The sequence below is a fragment of the Saccoglossus kowalevskii genome, chromosome 6 (genome assembly GCF_978046115.1).
Source record: "Saccoglossus kowalevskii chromosome 6, keSacKowa6.1, whole genome shotgun sequence".
Taxonomy (NCBI): domain Eukaryota; kingdom Metazoa; phylum Hemichordata; class Enteropneusta; family Harrimaniidae; genus Saccoglossus; species Saccoglossus kowalevskii.
The window spans coordinates 4590041-4614554 of record NC_140646.1 but is presented as its reverse complement, the minus strand read 5'-3'; the positions used below and the strand labels follow the sequence as shown (position 1 = coordinate 4614554).

General features: G+C 35.9%; 1 protein-coding gene and 1 long non-coding RNA gene across 3 annotated transcripts in view; one reads left to right on the top strand and one right to left on the bottom strand.

The window, feature by feature from the left end:
• LOC102810185 (5-oxoprolinase-like) overlaps positions 1 to 24514 on the top strand; it is a 175854-nt gene that overhangs the window by 4475 nt on the left and 146865 nt on the right. For both annotated transcript variants that reach the window (XM_085499973.1, XM_085499972.1), the window contains exons 3-10: positions 3883 to 4014; positions 8136 to 8242; positions 8781 to 8896; positions 17351 to 17483; positions 18001 to 18113; positions 19879 to 19967; positions 21665 to 21782; positions 22482 to 22624. In XM_085499973.1, the coding sequence (XP_085356099.1) occupies positions 3883 to 4014; positions 8136 to 8242; positions 8781 to 8896; positions 17351 to 17483; positions 18001 to 18113; positions 19879 to 19967; positions 21665 to 21782; positions 22482 to 22624 (951 nt within the window). The remainder of the gene's footprint in view (positions 1 to 3882; positions 4015 to 8135; positions 8243 to 8780; positions 8897 to 17350; positions 17484 to 18000; positions 18114 to 19878; positions 19968 to 21664; positions 21783 to 22481; positions 22625 to 24514) is intronic.
• Positions 440 to 654, bottom strand: LOC144353341 (uncharacterized). Its single transcript, XR_013420784.2, has 2 exons — positions 594 to 654; positions 440 to 480 (listed from the first exon to the last, which is right to left on the bottom strand). It is a non-coding gene; the product is annotated as an uncharacterized LOC144353341 (long non-coding RNA).

Genomic DNA, 24514 nt, shown 5'->3' with positions numbered 1-24514 from the left:
TTGAAGGTGAAAAATAAGTTCATTTCAAGTGGTTTAAATTTAGTGGACTTCTTTAACAGAAATAACGAAATTCAACAATTAATGCATTTAAAGTCAAAGTAATTTATAAATTCAATGAAACAAAAGAAATAAAATTCAAGTTATAAGCTAAAAATATTGAAAGGGTTATGGTAGGAATCAGAAAAAAATCACGCTGGTCATCAAAACTTAGGGCAATCACGTGGGGTTTGACAGGTACATGGTGGTCCTACTTATTTCGGGAGCATGCGGATCGGTTGCCTCCTTGCCACTCGGTTGTCTTAATCCAAAATCAAGTCATTCAGTGCCATGACCTGAATGTCGGAGACCTCACAATAAACATTCCTTTCCGATCTTCTTCGCCGTCTTCCTCATCTGACATCATAATGTCCACAACTTTCGTCACCATCTCCCACATCTCTTGTTCTTCCTCTTTAACTTCTTTTCCCGACATTCCGTCAGCTGCAATGATAGAAATGTTATTTATAACTAACACTATATTTATTATTACTGCTATTTTAACAAGCTTGAATAAAACGAATTCAAAATTATAAAAACTATAAATTAACACTTACTCATCTCCTCCTTGGTTCTTTATTTGTTTTTTCCAAGCTGTATAAAAACACTTTCGTCTTTTTCTGTCATTTTCTGGTAACAGTACCTAAAATAGAATATGTAACAGTTTAATTGAGATTTGTCAAGCAAATTTGAATAGGAGAAGGTGTTGTATTATAATGTTTGGTGCCTTGGACAGTTTTTACTCAATATATTACCGACTCAACAGTGGGCAATAAGATTCAAACCTACCTCCCGCTCGAAATCAAAACGTGCTAATCATTGTAGTAATAACTTATGTATTTTATATTTAAAATTATAAGGGTGAAAAATTTGTTAAGAAAACGCAAGCCAATCACCAAGAATAAAAAATGCACGCGAGCTGTAGCTGGAACAAACGTTGACACATTCAAGAAAAAATAAAAAAAATATAAATAAGACAGCGTGAAAAAAAATTAATTGCAATGGTCATATCCCGTGATTTCAAATGTTTGCCTCAAATATTATGCCACATAAAACTGTTGTTAAATGCTATATGACTACATCCACCCACACTTGCTTACAGGAAGTCAGTAGAAGACAAAAGATTTTTTCGTTAGTGTGGGGAAACGTTGGTCAGCGTGGGGGGGGGGGACAGAGGTGTTAATCCGAAAATTCATTGTCTGTTCTTGTTTGTGATTGGTTCAGGCAACGTTCCGAGGATCGCGTCGTAGCTCCTTCGTTGGTAGTGGGAGCGTGTAAATGGCGAGAGCCGGGTTACCACGAAAGTTGGGTTACCGCTATCGCCATTTATACACTACCATATTTTATTTAATAAAAAAATAAAACAAGAGACTGTATGCAAGTCTAACGCCCACTTTACACTAGCCTGTATCGGTTAATTGCTGAACAGCCTGAGCCCTTTGTCAATTTGAGTAGAGCTCTTTGAAAACAATGAAGGATCAGACAAAAGCATGGAACAACGGACATCATATGGTATAACCAGGCCAACATGAATTACTAGTAATTTGGGTGAAGAGGTCAATTAATTAGATTGGACATCAATTTTCAACTTTCGCATACTTACGTTTTTTTCTGACACATAAAATAAAATTGCGTATATAGCGATTTACAGGCTGTAATCAAAATCGATCCGCTGAATACAAGTTATAATAGCTACAATGAAATGGTATGAACTAAGTGTGAAAAATTGAACAGTGACTTTTTTATGCGTGTTTGAAATTACACAGTTAGACACGCTACATCAACTGAAAGTTAAACACAACTTACACAAATACTGCAGGGTCAATCCGGACACGCTGATTTTCAGAACTTCGAAAAGGGGTGATATCATTCTCTTGTCGTGACTTGGTGTCGGTTTTTAAATAGCACGCCTTTTTCTGTCTGTTTTGATGTAGCCATGACTTCCTTGCGCAAACGATTTACCGTTGTAACTAAAGATCGCATAATGTTGGTGATCCGAGATGCTTGAAGACTGTGGGCGAGATCTATCAAAACTTCCGAATAAACTTTGACTTGGTGAAGATGAGATGGGGATTGAGATCAGCTTGAACGCTGAACGTCAGACAATCGACAACTACGATGGAAATGGGACATCTTGTTCCTGGATTAATGCAACAATTACGTAACTGATTTCAAAAGGGCTCATCACGTCAGTCACGCTAGCGTATAGCATTTTGTTAGTAGGGGTGTGCGATTGCAAAATTCGACATTTCACAGTTTCATCATGTTCGATTATTATTTTATTTCCACCAGTAATATAGATATTTGTTATTTTACTATTCTGTACGTACTAAAAACGTAGTGTTTGATTTGTTAGTGGCGACGGTTCCAACTCAGCCCATAATGATAACGTCCAACCAGTGTATTGCGTCCTTATTATTTTGGACAGTGTTCTACGGACGCCTGTTCACGCAAAGAATTGTGGGACACTCTACCACAAAGATGAAATGAATATACCGGTATATACCCGAACGAGAGACTGCACCATTGGAGTATCCCTCACGTACACCATGGACTATGGAAAACGGAAAATTTCTAGTAAAATGTATATAGGAATTCAAATGATAGTAAGAGACAAACATTTATTTAAATTTATAAATGAAACCTGATAACAAAATACAAGTTTACAGATAGATTCGGAAAAGGATCGTCGTGACCCAAGTATAAATAGGCTTCTAAACAATATGAATTATTTCTTTGCAATTCTCGCTGCAGTAAACAGTAGATGTATTTCGCGCTAACACCTCCATTTGGCAAATTTTTTTATTTTATTTAAACTACAAAAACAAATTAATCGCCCCGATTGCGCCAGTCTATGTACGATGGTAAACGGAATAGAAATGAAACTCCGTAATCAAACGATCCCTAGAAATGGCGATGACGCCAAATTCAACCAATTTTGTTACATGTGTCTCAGTGATAATTCATTTCACTTTCTTGGTATGGACTTTGTGGCTATTCTTACCAAAATGCCGATCGGCCAACATTCACGTGTATGAGACCACAAGCCGGCCCCGAGAAACACGCACACGATCCGAATGGAAAGTATTTTAACACTCGCCAAAATATTCACACCTGTATTGTTCGCATTCATTCAGGCTTGCGAATGATATTGCAATTAATCAACGTATACTCTATTGTGCAATTTCCTGTCTTGTGTTCGAACTCACCAGTGTATAGTGAGACAAATTAAGACGTCACGTTAATATCAAAGCGATGGTACACTTCAGTCAGGAAATGTTTTTTTTTTTTAATTAGAAATTAGTAACAACCGTTTCTAAATTGTAACTGTACATAGCCATTTCTCAATTACACGTACTCGGCAAAACAGGAGACGTTTTTAGATCGACTCAAGACGCCATGCGAGTCGACAGTTCCGGTACTTATTTATTATAAGTACTGGCGGCCGCGATCCCAAATAAAATCGGACAATTCCACGCGCACAGTATTCTCCACATACGCGTAAATATAAAGACTTCGTAAAACAACGTTAATTGTATGTAAAATACGTACGTATACTCTGCGTGCCACCCAAGGCGGGCATGTGTGAAAGAAACCATAAAAATACGTAGCGCATATGTACGTATATTCCACGATTTGTATACGTAATCATATCTGCGTATACTAAACGTATACCGTGAATATACACAAAATGTATATCTGCGTATACAATCGTATATCAACGATTTTGCCCAGTGATAATAAATTGTTGTGCCACCCCTTCTCAGATAAAGGGGTATCCCATTGTGTATGTTACTCTCAAGCTGTTTGCAGCAAAGAGAAGTTCATTTGTTTTGTTGATTACAGGAAATAGTTACTCCTGATGTTTTATATGAGAAAGTGATTGAAGTGGAGGAAAGAGTTGTACTTCAACAACCTTCATGCCAATTAGAGAAAAAGTCAAATTTGCAAACTGTTACCGGGGTAACTAAAGAGAAGGTAATTCATGCTATGTAACTGTGATTTAGAATTCTTTTTAGTCCCCATTCAGGTGCAGCCTGAAAAGGGGACTTTATAATTCAGGTTTTGTCCGTTTTCCGTCTCCAACATTTTCTCAGAAATTCTACAGCAGGTATCAGTGAAACTTGGCAGGTTGATGAACAAGTGTCTTTCGAGTATGCACGTAATTTTTTTTCCAGATCTGAAAATCCCAAGTGGGTCTTTTTCACAATTTTTATCCAAAATTATCTCTCCCGGCAACATTGACAGAACGTCTGCGCATGCTCAGAATAAATTAATTACTGTAAAATACTTTATATTTGCTTGCAACATTTTTTTGCTATTTTCGCTGAATGTTTTAGTTAAAATAAAATCCAGCGAATATTCCCTTTTTCCTATATTTTACAGTCAAACTTCTCAAAAATCAATGAAAATAAATTCAATACAAAAAACAACCAGAAAAAGTCTTTTTAGCGAATGATAATTCCAGCTGAAATAAAATATTTTACAGTAGATTAGATCTGTGAGTAACGCTACAGCATGTGATTTCTCCATTGCGTGCTATTTATTATAGTACTGTTTATACAATGTATTCTGTTCGGCTCAGTGGTCTCATTCACTAGTTACTAGAAGAACTAGTAACCTTATTTGATTTCAAGAACTTCAAGAAGGCGGCATAAGAGACGTGTTTGCAAAGGTAAGTTCTCCAGTTTCTACAAAATTGAATGTATTTTGGGGTACGATTGGTGTACATTCCGTGACGTACGTACGGACGTGAATATTATGATGATTGCCAGCTTTATATTCTTGTGAAAAGCCAAAAAAGCAAACAATTGTCTCCAATCTACGAAACTAGTTTGTTAATTGTATACCCTGCAAAATTATTGCACACGGACGATTAATTCATGGGGACATAGTTTCAAGTATAAATCTTTATCCGGTATTTTGCTTGTGTCGCGATTTCTGAAATATCCACAACTCGGGGGGGGGGGGGGGGATGTCCCTGTGTCGATCAACTTATTCTTTATATAATAGTAGGTTGCCTATGATTATATTCGTATTTTTATGTTGTGAGCATTAAACTGTTAGTTGTAATGAAGATTTTGCCAATCTCGTGCGATTCAACATGGCCGATGTGCAGTGAAAACATGTGTATGGACGGTCGGTCGAGTAGTCTTCAACGGACCATGAAATCGCCCGGCGTTTTTTTGGCATTTTTTTTAGATATTTTAGATATTTCATTCACTCCTGGCGCCTAAAAGAGTCTAATTTATATTTTACCGTAGTCATTGACACCTATTGTGAATAGCCCGAATGGGTAAGCTTCGTTTCGACAATGAGCTGTTATTTCTGCGAACAATGTTAAATTATTCTTTGAATGCTCAGTTTATATTTTGAAAACAACTAATTTTTTGATTAAAAAAAAATCATGCCGTTTTCCCCGTCAAAATCAAAGCATAAAGATCTTGCCAGAACATCGGTAAATCTACCACCGTGTTGCATTCACCACAAGGTCACTGAACCGTCATTAACATATTTAAATGAGCCATGTGTAAATGAGAACATGGCAGATATTGTATCGTTTCGAGCATTTACATTCGACCGAAATCATTCGTTTACGATGAAACTAAGTTGAATATTACTTCCTATTTATAAAAATTCAACGAATTAAATTTTTGTGCGTTATTATAATCATTACTGAATAATAATCAACAATTGCAATACTTCGAAAACAAGTAAGTTATTCACTTGCGAAACACAGAATGACCAGATTGTGCTACCGTGATCATTCGCTACCGGTACTAACCACTAAGCAATGTATTCGTGTTTGTATTTATTCGAAACTTCATTTCGAACATACTTTACTTTTCGTTATCAACAAGATTATAAAAAAAATAATGCATTATTACAGTATGTGAATTTTTTGGGGAGATTCAATTCCAACATTTCGCGATGCCTATGAACCAAAGGCCTTTCACTCTTCTCTGAGTGTGACACCTAAACCAGAGGTTTTATGGTGTATAAACTGCCACTAAATGAAAAGGCTGTTGAACCTTATTCAAATTTATAAGTACATGTTATTATGCATTTCATTATGAAAACTGACTAAATTAAATGTGATCTTATTTTTAATTATGATTATAATTTATATCGGTAATGACGTTTTCATCCAATATTAATTGTGCAATTGTTAAAATGCCTACCTACACATTTATTGTTTTTGTTTCTGTTGCCCTGAAATAGACATTTGTAAAAAAAAAAAAAAAATTAAAAAAATCATGCTTGATTAAAATTCAAAAAAGAAAAAGATGTAGTCATGTAGCCCCTTCCTGTTACCTGCTTTCAACTTCTTCCAAAGTAAAACTGGCGAAGCCTTGTAATTGCCATACAATCATCAACTGTGGGAAAACTTGTATGTTATTGAAAATCTTTATTTTGTTGTCTGTGAATTAATATAATATTTGAAATGGCGTAATGGTGCAAAATATTCTCAAGCAATTGGTCTTCTGATGACACTACACTGCGCATTTATGCACAGTCAGTATCCCAATGCGCGATCACAGCTTACTAAGTGATGATGGTAGTTGAAATGGAAAACTGAATACAAAAATCCAGTAATATCTCGAACGAATTTCCGTCTGCTGTGAATGCATGTTTCGTTGCATCAAATAAATAACCCAATTTTATGATAGAAGCTTGCAATCTTGTGCCATACAGGGTCAAGTGATTGAGCAATAACAAATGTGATTTTATGTATTAGGTCATTGAATGTATCCAAAAACATGGTACCAATGATCTGAAATTTCAGGAGTGCTCGCTGAAGGTTTATCAATCCTGCGTATTGTCTTGTTCTTTTTCAATCCTGCATTTCATTTACTAGAATTCATGCTAAAAAAATAGTTTCTGTTTTTCTTCTAATAATTCGGCCACTTTCAAAAACAAATTTTTTTCCATGGTCGAAATGCAAGAAGAATACAAAACTACTGTGATTTCATAGCGATACCTGTAGGGACATTGTCAATTAGTTCGCCTGATCAATACAGGACTGATACATAGGACTGATATTGAATCACGGAGAGTAAAATCTTGTGATACTAATCTCTAGAACCAACTCTGATTGGTACATATGTCTTATGAACCCACATGTGTATATCTTTGACTATACTCATTTTAAACTTTTTTTTTTTTTACAGTGGTGCTGTGAACTGAATTTTTTCTGGGTTCCTACAACATGGAGTGTCAGGGACTTTATTGAAATGTTGTACACAAATTTCATAAAATCCAGAATATATCTAGAAGTCAAAATTAAATGGTTTACAGTATTTTATACCCATTAATAATAATTGAAATGCAATAATATCACTGCACTAAAAAGACTTCAAACAATTATTGTTACTTCTCCATTGAAGGTTATGAGCAGACCAACCTTTACTTGCTCTGAAAACATAGCTTTTACAATTGTTTAAATTAACAGATGTTGTTCTATGTACAATGAATACATTTTAAATAATAAACCTTACTGTGTTAATAACAAATTGTATTTGACAACATGAGAATGATTCTGATGCCCAGTGGTGATGTTGAAACAAACCCAGGTCCTGGTAATATACTAAGACCTGATTAACAAAGAAGTCATGTACATCAAGGTTCACTCAGATTTATGAATGCAGTTTCTTGAGCAAGTATACATGTATGACAAATAGTTTTGTTGCACTTGTGTACTCTGAGATTCTGAACATGGGTCAGTGGAAGTTTTTAGTTGTCAGTACAAAACTAGATCATCGGAAATCACTTTATGATGAGTTGTAACCACAAAGAGTACATATTTATTCACCTGTTTGCAGATGTTCCTTGTACAACTTTATAATCAAATAACGGGGACTGTGACATTTCATGTCTTGTTTATAAGACCAATGAGGATTTAAATGATACAAAGTACCGGTACTTGGACTTTGCAGAATACCATGTTACACAAAACATGTGTGATAATATTATTAAAACAGTCAGAACACATTTACATGGACTTAGTAACATTGAGTGGTGTATGATACACTGCATCAATATAAATCAATTTATTCTGCAGTTTACAAAGATGCGTTTTGTATTGATTGTGTTTATAGTTAGAGATATGGAAAGGAGTGAACAAAGTTAAATTAAGGAAAGATTTACAGAAAATCTTGGACAAAGGAATTCAAAGTCTTGCTGTTGTTCTTTTACATTCATACACGTAAGTATGTAACATAGATCTATAATTGTGTTGTCATTATATCATGTCAGTTCTATCTACAGCCTAAAAAATGTTTCTCCCTATTATGTATATAATATAAAATGAAATTTTAGTTCGTGGTGCATACACAATTCATGAGAAATCACCAAGTGGATATAAGTGAAATTAATGCAAATATGACTTTAAATTTTAAAACCAATATTAGCTAATATCTGCCATAACTCAAAATATTCATATTTACTATAATTGCCTAGAACATTGTCAAATCATCTAATCAGCTCAGATTTGTTGATTGTTATTACAGGGTTGACTCTAGTAAATCATATCTTAAGATTTCTCATTCCATGCCATTCCATACCATTATCCACAGATGACTGCCACTGTTTCACAAAATCTATTCAAATATATTTGCCTGTGAAACAATAAGTTCTATAGTTAATTCACATGTTCATTTTATATCATTTTATTCTGAACTTTCTTGGCTTATAGTTTTTAAAATTTCAATTACTATACAATATGATGTATTTGTAAATTGTAGGTTTGATGTTCATGAGAAAGAAGTTGGAGAAATAGCCAGAGAAATGGGTTTTACACATGTGTCCTTATCAAGCCAGGTCATGCCTATGGTGCGAGTGGTTCCAAGGGGATTCACAGGTAGGTTTCATGCTTCATACTAAATCAAGCTATTTTTAGTGTATACTCAAAATATTCAGAAATATTTAGTAACAATATACCGTACTCGACCGCATTAGCGCCCATGCCCAGGCAAGCACCCACCCCCCACTTTTGCACAATTTTCATATTCGGGGTCACATTCAGCATAGTGCCCATCCCTTCAAAATGCAACTAATTTAAAACTTGGTCTTGCTCAACGAATCTTGGTAATCGTTTTTATATGATACAGTGTCGATATCGACCGCTGTGAATATGTTGTAAATGCGTAGACCACGATAACAGTGCGTAAACTATGCTTTGACAATGACCTGTTAATGCAAGTAAAATGAAGTAAATATTTCATGCCATATTCAGCTTACCTCTCAAAATTGGCTGGTTACCAGTTTTTTGGTAAAACCATGTCGTTTATTCGCTGAAATCAATTCCAACAAATCTTGCATTGACAATTCGCTTCCTCATTGCGTTATCGGAAAGTCTTCGGGAATTTCTGAAGAATTGCGTCGGTACAACACAGCATTCTGATTGGTTAATAACCAACTTGACCCATTAGGTCAAAGGACGCTGCTGCAGGTCAAATCTGCAAATGCATCATGGCGGAAAGTGATTTTCATCGAGAGTTTGCGTACGTTCCAACACATTCGTCAGTGGAGATAATGATGAGAATTTTGACTTTGACTGTGTTCCAACAGACTCTAATGTTTTTAATTTTGTAAATTCTGGTGGTACGTAATTAATATTGTAATAAAATGTGCATATTTCTTCTGTTTCTGTTCATTTCTGTTTCTTCATTGTAAAAATCAATGACGACACAACTAATTACGTATTTGATTTTCCGTCAAACATGTAATTACCCCCCTCAATCTGTCACATGATTTCATTAACACTCTTTTTCGAGGGGGGTGCTCGGGTAAGCGCCCCTCCCTGAAAAATCATGATTTTCTGAGTTGAGGCCCCTGGGCGCTAACGCGAGTACAGTATAAAAATATAGTCATATAATATATAAAATATATATGTAAACATTATTAATGACCCAACACATAAAGCCATATTAAAGGGTGGTGATCATTGTGCCACACATGTGCAAAATATGGGTCTTATATAAACAAAGAAGGTGACTTTGACTGTTACATAGATGAACTAGTACTGAGACGTTACCAAGCTTTGATTAGATAATGCGTTAGGTGAATGGAAGGTATCTAAGGAGTCACTGGCGGTAATTAGTGCAATTAGTGTCCAGGTCAAAACCTGATATTTCCATTGATTGTGGGAAAATCAATGTTTATCAACACAATTTAAATGTCGCACATCATTATGTATTCGATGACGGTATCCTACTCTGTCCAAAAACGTTAACACCTAAAATAGCGCCCCCTTGTAAGTTACTGTATTGATATGCTAATTGACTCCCATGTGCGAAGCACATAATGGGAGTCTTTGCAGTTAGTGTATCTGTGTGTGTATGTGTGTCTGACTGTTCCACTTCTATCTCAAGAACCATACATCGGTTTTTGATGAAACTTGGTGCATAGATGCTCTGGGCCAATGCGCAGATTTGATGAGGTTTTGGTAAAAATCCATGCTCGTTAATTACCTAATTTGCATGATAATTATCTCATTTTTAGCTGTTCTATGACTGTTCAACTGATATCTAAAGAACCACTCATTGAATTTTGATGAAACTTGATAAATAGATGCTCAGAACATATGTGCAGATTTGACTAGTTTTTGGTAAAAATCCGTGCATATTAATTACCTAATTTACATGATAATTAGCTATTTTTTAGTGGTTCCATGACTGTTCCACTGATCTCTAAACAACCACTCATTGGATTTTGATGAAACTTGGTACATAGATGCTCTGAACTAATGCTAGGTTTTGATTAGTTTTTGGTAATAATCTGTGGATACTAATTACCTAATTTGCATAATGATTAGTCAATTTTTCGTTTTTCCACTGATATCTCAAGTACTAATCATCACATTTCAATGAAACTTGGTACATAGATGTCATATGACACTGCACAGACCTGATAGTTTTTATGGTAATATCAGTACATATAATTACCTAATTTGCATAATTAATTAATTTTCAGCTTTTGATATAAGTAGTGAGCATTACATTTCATTGAAACTTGGTACTTACATACTCAAGGACTATGCAGAGATTGATTGTTTAGATAAATATTTGTACATATTAATCACCTAATTTGCATAATTAGTTAATTTTCAGCTTTTCCACCGGTATCTCAAGTACTAATCATCGCATTTCAATGAAACTTGGTACATAGATCCTTTAGGACTATGCAGAGACCTGATTAGTTTTAGGGTAAAAAATTGTGCATATTAATTACCTAATTTGCATAATTAATTTTCAGCTTTTCTACTGATATCTAAAGTACTAATCATCACATTTCAATGAATCTAGAATTATGCAGAGACCCAATTAGTTTTAGGTAAATATTTGTGCATATTAATCACCTAATTTGCATAATTAACCAATTTCCAACTTTCACACTGATATCTCAGGTACTAATCATCACATATCAATGAATGTTTGTACATGGATGCTGTAGGACAATAGACAGACCTGGATAATTGTGGGTTAAAATCTGTACATATTAATTACCTAATTTGCATAATTAACCAATTTTAAGCTTTCACACTGATATCTAAAGTACTAATTATTCCATTTCAATGAAACTTAGTACAAAGATGCTCTAGGACAATGTACAAACCTAATTAGTTTGGGGTAAAAATCTGTTCAAATTAATTCCCTAATTAGCGTAATAATTCATAATTTTTTGGTTCTAATCACATTTCAATTAAACTTGGTACATAGATTTTCTGTTACATTGCGCAGACCTCATTAGTTTTACACTAAAATCTGTTCATATTAATTTTCTGATTTGCATAATTAGTTTTCAGCTAAATAAATTCGAATTATATTTAATGTGTTACAATACTCTCAGCACATGGGAGTTTTTTCTAAGCTTTCTTTGATTTTGGTATATTTGTCTACCGATTGTCTCTGAACTATGCTATCAGTGATTATTTGTTTACTGCCCAACCCAAAGCAACTTTTTCACACCTATGGTGGGAATATAAAGGGGGGGCAGAGGTGTGGCTTTTGGCACTCTGTACATGAAATTTAAGATCTATGAATGAATTCTGTCGATAAAAACAACTTGTATGTGCTGCGAAATGCCTTAAATATCGGGTATAAAACGGGCTGTGAAGCAGAAGACAAACGTCCGCTTTACCTGGCATCATTTCGCCTCTAGAGGGCCAGTCAAATGATGTCATCAGTGAACACTAATAATTGAACCCATTCATTCTAGTACGTCAATCCCATAGAAATGCTACTATGAAAGACCTTGTTAACTGACAACTTAAAAGTTGAAACATGGCGAGGTGTTGTGTTATGAATGCCATAACGATTCATGTTAAGTTACTCGAAATCCCAAATAAAAAATCATGTTGTTGGTTGTGAGAAATCGGCAGAAGAACTAACCTGAAAGTTAAAACACGTACAGCATTCTAGCTATAGTAAACAGTGAGTGAATAATTATTGTACGAGTTAAAACTAAATTAGAAATATGCTAACATCACTTGAACTACAGTACTCATTTCGCCTAAATGACAAATAGACAGGTGGTTGGCTAAAATGACAGGTAGACAGGTGGTTGGTTAAAAAGACAAGTGGACAGGTGGTTGGCTAAAATGACAAGTAGACAGGTGGTTGGCTAAAATGACAGGTAGACAGGTGAGTAGCTAAAATGACAGTGACAGGTGGTTGGCTAAAATGACAGGTAGACAGGTGGTTAGCTAAAATGACAGTGACAGGTGGTTGGCTAAAATGACAAGTAGACAGGTGGTTAGCTAAAATGACAGTGACAGGTAGACTGGTGGTTGGCTAAAATGACAGGTAGACAGGTGGTTAGCTAAAATGACAGTGACAGGTAGACTGGTGGTTGGCTAAAATGACAGGTAGACAGGTGGTTGGCTAAAATGACAAGTAGACAGGTGGTTGGCTAAAATGACAAGTAGATAGGTGGTTGGCTAAAATGACAGGTAGACAGGTGGTTAGCTAAAATGACATTGACAGGTGGTTGGCTAAAATGACAGGTAGACAGGTGGTTAGCTAAAATGACATTGACAGGTGGTTGGCTAAAATGACAGGTAGACAGGTGGTTGGCTAAAATGACAAGTAGACAGGTGGTTGGCTAAAATGACAAGTAGACAGGTGGTTGGCTAAAATGACAGGTAGACAGGTGGTTAGCTAAAATGACAGTAACAGGTGGCTGGCTAAAATGACAGGTAGACAGGTGGTTAGCTAAAATGACAGTGACAGGTGGCTGGCTAAAATGACAGGTAGACAGGTGGTTGGCTAAAATGACAAGTAGACAGGTGGTTGGCTAAAATGACAGGTAGACAGGTGGTTGGCTAAAATGACAGGTAGACAGGTGGTTGGATAAAATGACAAGTAGACAGGTGGTTGGCTAAAATGACAGGTAGACAGGTGGTTGGTTAAAAAGACAAGTGGACAGGTGGTTGGCTAAAATGCCAAGTAGACAGGTGGTTGGCTAAAATGACAGGTAGACAGGTGGTTGGCTAAAATGACAAGTAGACAGGTGGTTGGCTAAAATGACAGGTAGACAGGTGGTTGGTTAAAAAGACAAGTGGACAGGTGGTTGGCTAAAATGACAAGTAGACAGGTGGTTGGCTAAAATGACAAGTAGACAGGTGAGTAGCTAAAATGACAGTGACAGGTAGACTGGTGGTTGGCTAAAATGACAGGTAGACAGGTGGTTGGCTAAAATGACAGGTAGACAGGTGGTTAGCTAAAATGACAGGTAGACAGGTGGTTAGCTAAAATGACAGTGACAGGTGGTTGGCTAAAATGACAAGTAGACAGGTGGTTGGCTAAAATGACAAGTAGACAGGTGGTTGGCTAAAATGACAGGTAGACAGGTGGTTAGCTAAAATGACAGGTAGACAGGTGGTTAGCTAAAATGACAGTGACAGGTGGTTGGCTAAAATGACAAGTAGACAGGTGGTTGCCTAAAATGACAAGTAGACAGGTGGTTGGCTAAAATGACAGGTAGATAGGTGGTTAGCTAAAATGACAGTGACAGGTGATTGGCTAAAATGACAAGTAGACAGGTGGTTGGCTAAAATGACAGGTAGACAGGTGGTTGGCTAAAATGACAGGTAGACAGGTGGTTAGCTAAAATGACAGTGACAGGTAGACTGGTGGTTGGCTAAAATGACAGGTAGACAGGTGGTTGGCTAAAATGACAAGTAGACAGGTGGTTGGCTAAAATGACAGGTAGACAGGTGGTTGGCTAAAATGACAGGTAGACAGGTGGTTGGCTAAAATGACAGGTAGACAGGTGGTTGGCTAAAATGACAGGTAGACAGGTGGTTAGCTAAAATGACAGTGACAGGTAGACTGGTGGTTGGCTAAAATGACAGGTAGACAGGTGGTTGGCTAAAATGACAAGTAGACAGGTGGTTGGCTAAAATGACAGGTAGACAGGTGGTTGGCTAAAATGACAGGTAGACAGGTGGTTGGCTAAAATGACAAGTAGACAGGTGGTTGGCTAAAATGACAAGTAGACAGGTGGTTGGCTAAAATGACAGGTAGACAGGTGGTTGGCTAAAATGACAGGTATATAAGGGGATGGCACAAATGACAAGTAGACAGGTGGTTGGCTAAAATGACAGGTAGACAGGGGGATGGCTAAAATGACAAGTAGACAGGTGGTTGGCTAAAATGACAGGTAGACAGGGGGATGGCTAAAATGACAGGTAGACAGGTGGTTGTCTAAAATGACAGGTAGACAGGTGGTTAGCTAAAATGACAGTGACAGGTGGTTGGCTAAAATGACAAGTAGACAGGTGGTTAGCTAAAATGACAGTGACAGGTAGACTGGTGGTTGGCTAAAATGACAGGTAGACAGGTGGTTAGCTAAAATGACAGTGACAGGTAGACTGGTGGTTGGCTAAAATGACAGGTAGACAGGTGGTTGGCTAAAATGACAAGTAGACAGGTGGTTGGCTAAAATGACAAGTAGATAGGTGGTTGGCTAAAATGACAGGTAGACAGGTGGTTAGCTAAAATGACATTGACAGGTGGTTGGCTAAAATGACAGGTAGACAGGTGGTTAGCTAAAATGACATTGACAGGTGGTTGGCTAAAATGACAGGTAGACAGGTGGTTGGCTAAAATGACAAGTAGACAGGTGGTTGGCTAAAATGACAAGTAGACAGGTGGTTGGCTAAAATGACAGGTAGACAGGTGGTTAGCTAAAATGACAGTAACAGGTGGCTGGCTAAAATGACAGGTAGACAGGTGGTTAGCTAAAATGACAGTGACAGGTGGCTGGCTAAAATGACAGGTAGACAGGTGGTTGGCTAAAATGACAAGTAGACAGGTGGTTGGCTAAAATGACAGGTAGACAGGTGGTTGGCTAAAATGACAGGTAGACAGGTGGTTGGATAAAATGACAAGTAGACAGGTGGTTGGCTAAAATGACAGGTAGACAGGTGGTTGGTTAAAAAGACAAGTGGACAGGTGGTTGGCTAAAATGCCAAGTAGACAGGTGGTTGGCTAAAATGACAGGTAGACAGGTGGTTGGCTAAAATGACAAGTAGACAGGTGGTTGGCTAAAATGACAGGTAGACAGGTGGTTGGTTAAAAAGACAAGTGGACAGGTGGTTGGCTAAAATGACAAGTAGACAGGTGGTTGGCTAAAATGACAAGTAGACAGGTGAGTAGCTAAAATGACAGTGACAGGTAGACTGGTGGTTGGCTAAAATGACAGGTAGACAGGTGGTTGGCTAAAATGACAGGTAGACAGGTGGTTAGCTAAAATGACAGGTAGACAGGTGGTTAGCTAAAATGACAGTGACAGGTGGTTGGCTAAAATGACAAGTAGACAGGTGGTTGGCTAAAATGACAAGTAGACAGGTGGTTGGCTAAAATGACAGGTAGACAGGTGGTTAGCTAAAATGACAGGTAGACAGGTGGTTAGCTAAAATGACAGTGACAGGTGGTTGGCTAAAATGACAAGTAGACAGGTGGTTGCCTAAAATGACAAGTAGACAGGTGGTTGGCTAAAATGACAGGTAGATAGGTGGTTAGCTAAAATGACAGTGACAGGTGATTGGCTAAAATGACAAGTAGACAGGTGGTTGGCTAAAATGACAGGTAGACAGGTGGTTGGCTAAAATGACAGGTAGACAGGTGGTTAGCTAAAATGACAGTGACAGGTAGACTGGTGGTTGGCTAAAATGACAGGTAGACAGGTGGTTGGCTAAAATGACAAGTAGACAGGTGGTTGGCTAAAATGACAGGTAGACAGGTGGTTGGCTAAAATGACAGGTAGACAGGTGGTTGGCTAAAATGACAGGTAGACAGGTGGTTGGCTAAAATGACAGGTAGACAGGTGGTTAGCTAAAATGACAGTGACAGGTAGACTGGTGGTTGGCTAAAATGACAGGTAGACAGGTGGTTGGCTAAAATGACAAGTAGACAGGTGGTTGGCTAAAATGACAGGTAGACAGGTGGTTGGATAAAATGACAAGTAGACAGGTGGTTGGCTAAAATGACAAGTAGACAGGTGGTTGGCTAAAATGACAGGTAGACAGGTGGTTGGCTAAAATGACAGGTATATAAGGGGATGGCACAAATGACAAGTAGACAGGTGGTTGGCTAAAATGACAGGTAGACAGGGGGATGGCTAAAATGACAAGTAGACAGGTGGTTGGCTAAAATGACAGGTAGACAGGGGGATGGCTAAAATGACAGGTAGACAGGTGGTTGTCTAAAATGACAGGTAGACAGGTGGTTGGCTAAAATGACAAGTAGACAGGTGGTTGGCTAAAATGACAGGTAGACAGGTGGTTAGCTAAAATGACAGTGACAGGTAGACTGGTGGTTGGCTAAAATGACAGGTAGACAGGTGGTTGGCTAAAATGACAAGTAGACAGGTGGTTGGCTAAAATGACAGGTAGACAGGTGGTTGGTTAAAATGACAAGTAGACAGGTGGTTGGCTAAAATGACAGGTAGACAGGTGGTTGGCTAAAATGACAAGTAGACAGGTGGTTGGCTAAAATGACAGGTAGACAGGTGGTTGGTTAATAAGACAAGTGGACAGGTGGTTGGCTAAAATGACAAGTAGACAGGTGGTTGGCTAAAATGACAGGTAGACAGGTGGTTGGCTAAAATGACAGGTATACAGGTGGTTGGCTAAAATGACAGGTATACAGGTGGTTGGCTAAAATGACAAGTAGACAGGTGGTTGGCTAAAATGACAAGTGAACAGGTGGTTGGCTATAAACCTAAAGTACGTAATCTTTGAATGATGTTCAATTAAATCTATTAATTACTAAAATTACACTTCTATTTTTATTTTCTCTCTCACCAGCTTGTGCTGATGCCTATCTAACACCATGTATCAAGAATTATGTGCATGGATTTTCCTCTGGGTTCAAAGATGAGTTACAGGGATGTCGTGTATTGTTCATGCAGTCTGATGGTGGACTCACTCCCATGCACAAGTAAGTATTTATTCATTGTAATCAAACTTTTTATTGTAGTGTTTAGCTCAAACGTATTCAAAGGAATTCATACATGAATGTTTGTTTAGATTTGTCTGTACTGAGAAATAATTTGGTTTTTGAAAATTGAAAAAAGTCTGTTTTCTTAATTTGGTTTCTTTAACCAGATAGTGCATTGGGTGCACAGGTGAATTATTCGTAATTCCATAATGGTATATATGAACAATTAAAAAATATTCTCATTCATTATTTAGTAATTTTTTTTAATTGAAAGTATGTAATTTCATGACTCGTCAATGAATGCTAAATTTGTTATATTTCACAGAAAGATGTTCATATGGTACCTGACACTGTCATTCATTCACGTAATATTTGGACAATTTTTACGTCCTTCAATATTAAATCACCATGGGTGTACTTATTGAATATGAATATTCATATACGTGTTAATATTATATACTATGCAAAATGTTTAAAATTCAAATTGTACCCTCTAACCACTTTATGATATCATCAGATTTAATGGCTCCCGTGCCATACTATCAGGACCGGCTGGGGGAGTGGTGGGATATGCTGTTACAACGTATAACAAAGAAACCAATCAACCTGTTATCGGCTTTGACATGGGAGGTAAGTTTCATGAATGATAAACAGAAATATTTATATGATAGTGGTGTAATGATAAATTATATATTCATGCTCCACAAGTTTCAGAATGATTATTAATCAATAAGGTCACATGGTCAGATTTGTTAAGTTATCTGGTTAGAAAAATATGATTTTATTACCAGAATACAATGGTCTTACTCTTTTCAACACAAATTCACAATTCAGTCCTGTTTATAGTCTACATTTTTCTTCACAAGGTTGTGTAAAATAGCAAAATTTTTGAGCAAAAACTGAAATTAGACATAAATTTTGTCTTTTGGCTTAAAAATTAGTGTTCATTTCCAGAAATGTTGAAGAATATAAGAAAAAAGTGAAGACAAATTTGGGCGAGAAAGTCTGGTGGTGAAAATATTAAACCAGTGTTTATCTAATCAGTGAAATGCCTCATCATATTTTAGGTAGATGTAAACTACGCATAAGTGAAAAATTCTAATTTTATCCATTTTTCAATATTATTCTTCTCCTGGCCATTATGAAAAATGTAGTTAGCAGTCTATTTCTCTAGAAGCTTGTTATATTTTAATGAATAGCAACCATTTTATCAGAATTAGATTGTTAGAATACCAGCTAGATTTTGAGATCTGCTAGAATTATGCATTTACATAAAAGCTATAAATTCTCAAAATTATATGACGTGATTGATTTAACGATAAAGTACTATTAATAGTTTTGATTTTTATGTTTTGAGTTGTGTATAGCACAAGCAGTAAAAATTAACCGGAGAACACAGAACAATGATAGAACAGTGGAACATGCACATGTCCAATTCTGACAACAGTGCTACTTTGATATTGTGTTTCTATAATTATATACATATATATAATATCTTTATTTCATCATTTTCTATCAGTTAATAGCAATATGTATATAAAATGAATGTAAAAGAGAAATTCAGTATTACAAATTAAGAGAAAGAACAAAAATGGAAGCAAATAACCACTTTAACTGTACACACTTTTCACTCATGTATGAGCTTCGTCTGGTCTAAACAAAAAGATAAAATAAAATAAATTAATGAATTATGTACAAAAACAAAACAGCAAAAATAAGCATGCGATGATATATTACAATTTTGACAGAACCATAGAAAGAATCTAAATGAAACAGAAATGAAGGAAACTTACAAAATATAATATATGTAACAACATTATATTTATGTTGTTGCAAATAAAGAGTGTACAGTTAAAGTGGTTATTTGCTTCTATTTTTGTTCTTTCACCCACTTATTTTGATCCCACTATTGCCAATTCTCTTCCCACTTCTACTTACAAATCAAAAGAATAATCATTTTTCTAAATGAAAGAATTGCAAATAAAATCACTTAACAGCCTAATTGTATTTTTGTCACTACTTTTCATTAAATAAATGAATTTCTGTAGATTAGTGATGGTTTCTTTTGGGAATATGATATTGGAAAGGGTTTCATTTCGGTGTGTTTGATATTTTGGAAATGCCAAAAGGAAGTCCTTCATCTTCTATGTCATGCAATGACAAATGTCCACAAATTCTATTTTCTAATGCTGGATGGGTGTCTTCCCTTTTCTATGGCTAAATTGAAACTGTTCAGTCTATACTGTAAAACACAACTACATGCTCTACACAATCACACAGTGAAACTGTTCAGTCTATACTGTAAAACACAACTACATGCTCTACACTATCAGTCAGTGTTATGAAAGTAAAAATAAGACACTGCTATAGTATTACTGGAATTGTTCATTGATAGGTACTTCAACTGATGTCAGCAGATTTGATGGTCAATATGAACACGTATTTGAGACTACAACAGCTGGTGTCACAATACAAGCACCACAGGTTGGTAATACTGGTATACACATGAAATACACATTGTACCGTATGTATGAGACGAACAGATCTATTGATCTACAACACAAATTGTCAACAGATATTTTGTGTTTACAAAATAATTGATTGAATGACATTGTGCAACTGAGAGTTTTTCTGCAATCATTCTTACAATAGTTTAACCTTTACACCATCAGTTCCCTCTTTTCATCACAAATTCACTAAATAGTTCTTCTAATAGTCTGCTCTCTATTTCAGAATATTGGAACAAAAGCAGCCAAACTTTTTAAGTACAAGCTGGAAAATTACTAAAAGTTTGTCTGTTGGCTCCAAAATTAGGGTTAATTTCCAGAAATATTGAAGAATATAAGAAAAAACGTGCAGACAAATTTGGGCGGGAATGTCTGGTGAAAAGGTTTATGTATATAAAGTGATGAGGAGTTTCATTTATTGTTTGTATATTCATGATATGTGATGTAAATTTCATGTATGCATCAATCAAATTTATTTCTAACTAATGACATCATAAAACACAGTACATATTTGAGAAAAATTTGATTGGGTAAACATGTATATTAAAGTGAGATTATTGTTGTACATATATTTCAAAAAGCATCTAGAACACATTCTGGAAAAATGCAAGGTCTCTCACGAAAAAAACATTAACCTGAGTTTATTGACAACATTTAGTATTTTCAGAAATATATGTTTGTCATGAGATTTGGGGTCAATAATGCCAAATTTGTTACTTCAAATCAGAACACCACTTATCAAATAAATTCACACATATTGAAAAAATTAGGTCTAGTGCTACACCCAGCAATATCACAAGATATCTAGTCCTGATATAACTAATGTTGATCAATCAGTCGACCACTGCTTTTTAGCTCCGCTGTCGACTTTGTCGAGCGAAGCTTATCATATGAGTGATTGTCGTCGTCCGTGTCAATCTTTTACTTTTTCGACTTCTTCTTGAAAACTACAAGCCTGAATGTTTTGATACTTGATGTATATGTACCTTGGGTAGACCTCTCTCAGATTTGTTCATTTCATGATGATATCTTCATTTCTCTAATTTTGGTGATTATTTTTGTCATTTTTGGTAAAAAGTGATATTTTCAACTTCTTGTTAAAAACCGCAAGTCCAATTGCTTTGATATTACATATATAGGTACTACATGTGGATCTCTCTCAGATTTGTTCATTTTGTAATGATATCTTTAATTCTCTAATTTTGGTGAATATTTTTGTCATTTTTGGTAAAAAGTGATATTTTCAACTTCTTGTTAAAAACTGTAAGTTCAATTGCTCTGATATTACATATATAGGTACTACATGTAGACCTCTCTCAGATTTGTTCATTTTGTGATGATATCTTCAATTCTCTAATTTTGCTGAATATTTTTGTAATTTTTGGTAAAAAGTGATATTTTCGACTTCTTGTTAAAAACCAAAACTTCAATTGCTTTGATACTATACATATTGTTCATTTTCTAATGATGTCTTCAGTTCTTAAATTGAAATGTGCATTGCTAACAGCGGCGCTATCTCAGCTGATAGGCTGCTTGTCTAATGATATCTTCTGTTCTTTAATTGAAATGTGCATTGCTAACAGCGGAGCTATCTTAGCCGAGAGGCTGCTTGTTAAATTTCAAATTTCATTTTGCCTTTCATCTGCTTTTTTTCAATAATTTTTTCCGATGTAGTTGGACATCAATACTGTAGCAGCTGGTGGTGGTTCCATGCTCATATTTCGTGCTGGATTGTTTGTAGTAGGACCAGAATCCGCGGGGGCCCATCCTGGACCAACATGTTATAGAAAAGGTAAATCTGCATAACCATAATGCTGATGGAATGAGTATGAATGACGTTCTAGCTTACTGTAAATACTTTGTTTTAACTTGAATTAATTTTTGTGAAAATAAACATTTTTAGTCTTTTGTATGGAATTTATTTTCACTGATTTTTTATGATTTGAATGTAAAATACAAGAAAATAGTATACTCACTATATAACATTCCTTCAGCGAAAATAATGAAATTTTCTTATTTTGACATTCAAGGAGTATTTTTATTAATTTATTTATTAATAATTGCATCATTTGATGTGAAGCAAGTTCATCTTATTAGAGTTCATTATCAAATAGTATTTCATAGACTTACCAAATGATTTCCCAGACCATGTGCAGTTACAGAGAAATGTGCTAATCAAACAATGGCAGTTGAGTGGCCATTTTTGACTTATTCACTTTGTAAAACTCTATGTAAGGAGTTTGTATGTTCTTATAGTTATCTTTATTATTAAAATGGGTTTTCTAACTGACAGCACAATATTAACTCTTCTCAAAACTACAAGTGGATTCTTTGTTGCCAGTCGCTATTGACATCTGATATGTGTACATGCATGAACCACGCAGGTATTTGTGAAAAAGAGCCAGGTGTAATTTGGCATTGACAAAAACTGCAGAATGTGTATTCTAAATGAGAAAACAGTTATGATACTAATATTGTTTCCTATTTTAAGGTGGTCCCCTATGTGTGACTGATGCTAATTTGGTTTTGGGACGTCTGTTGCCAGACTACTTCCCAAAGATCTTCGGTGATAGTGAGGATCAACCACTTGATAAACAAGCGACATATGAAAAATTTGAGGAACTAACAAAACAGGTATATTTCTAATTCCATCTAATTGTTACTTACGTATTGTACACATGTTAAAGGGGAAACCTGAAGATTAAAATTCTGCTCAATTATAGCAGGTTTAATTGTCTCATCAAATATTGATCATCTTTGACTGTTTGTTTGTCTCAATAATATACAAATTTCTTGAAGTTCAGGAGCGTAAAAACTGTTTTCGTTGAAAGTTGCAATACTGTAATGCATTTACATAAGCAGTGCTGACACCCAAAATTGACACTGCAACAAAAAAGTAATTAGTCCCCGTTCGGATAAAGTCCGAAAACGGGGACTTATAATTCGGTCTCCTTCCGTGCGTCCGTCCGTGTGTTGGTGCATTCGTGCGTCCGTCTGGAGTCATATCTCAGAATCCCTCAGACCAATTCCGTTCATTCTTTGCATGTGCCTAGTACTTTATGTGGGACATATGCACATGCAGTGGTTTAGCGATTCGATTCAAAATGTCCGACTGGCAGCCATCTTGTTTTTTGAAAATGTTGTATTTTGGACATGCTTTGTCAGTTTTCATTCAAACTTGGTACATAGATTATACATGTTAGGATACATGTCCATGATGATTTATTTCACAATTGGATGAAAGATGGCCGACTGGCAGCCATCTTGTTTTTTGAAAATGTCGTATTTTGGACATGCTTTGTCAGTTTTCATTCAAATTTAGTACATAGATCATACATGTTAGGATACATGTCCATGACGATTTATTTCGCAATTGGATCAAAGATGGTCGACTGGCAGGCATCTTGTTTTTGTTTTTTTATGCGGTATCTTGGACGTGCTTTGTCAGTTTTCATTCAAATTTGGCACATACATGTACTTTATACATGTTAGGATGCATGTCCATGACAATTTGTTTCAAAATCTGGTCAAAGATGGCTGATTGACAGCCATCTGACTTTTTGGCCTTACTACTATATTTCCACAATTTATGTACCATTTTCATTCGTATTTGGCACATACATCATACATATTAGTGTGTTTTATAATCAGATCAAAGATGGCTGAATAACGGATGTTTTTATTTTGGCCATATTACTATGACACAAAACACGTGTTTTGATGTAAATAAACAATCACAGAGCACAAAGAGAACTTAACGGGGACTGTGTCATTTTCAATGACTTGTTCTGTAAAATATATTTGATTATGCTACACTAGGGGGTTTTCTAAACTGGGGAACAGGGGTGCAGCACCCTGATACTCTCGGCTGGCGCCCTCTTACCGGATTGCCAATTGAACTTTTAAGTCATAAATATATTTCTTGAGCCACGCACTTCCGATAGATACACCGTTAAAACGGCGCTGAAACCTTCCGATACCTTCCACACCTTATAGTACACTATCCACCCCCCCCCCCCTTTTGGTTGCTCCGCTCCTTCGCCTGTATGTGCTCCCTCTTGTTCATTTTTTCTATAAAAATCTTTATATAAAACTGACATTCATTTAATTTACACAGAACAATATGGTTTCATGGTAGAATCACAACAATGATAATTGGGTGGAGTAATCATCATCAGTGTATTAAACCAACAAACAAACAATGCATGTACATTCATGCATTCCCCTGTTCTAGCAAACTCAAACAGGTTCTTTGTTTCAGATGATAAATGACTCGATGTACAATTGCTGAGTGAATAATGTAACCAGCATTATAGTATTGACCTGGAACTCAATGACATGATATCCAGTAATTGTTAGTGATGTGGTTTAACACTAGGTGTCGTGACTTAATATTTTGGTTTGGTTTGTGAAAATGTATTTTCTGGTTACTGGTAATGAAAACTGTTCTCAAAAGGATTGTTTGCAAGCTTCAAAAACACAAGACATCTCTAATATATGATGTCCATCATGACATTAATATAA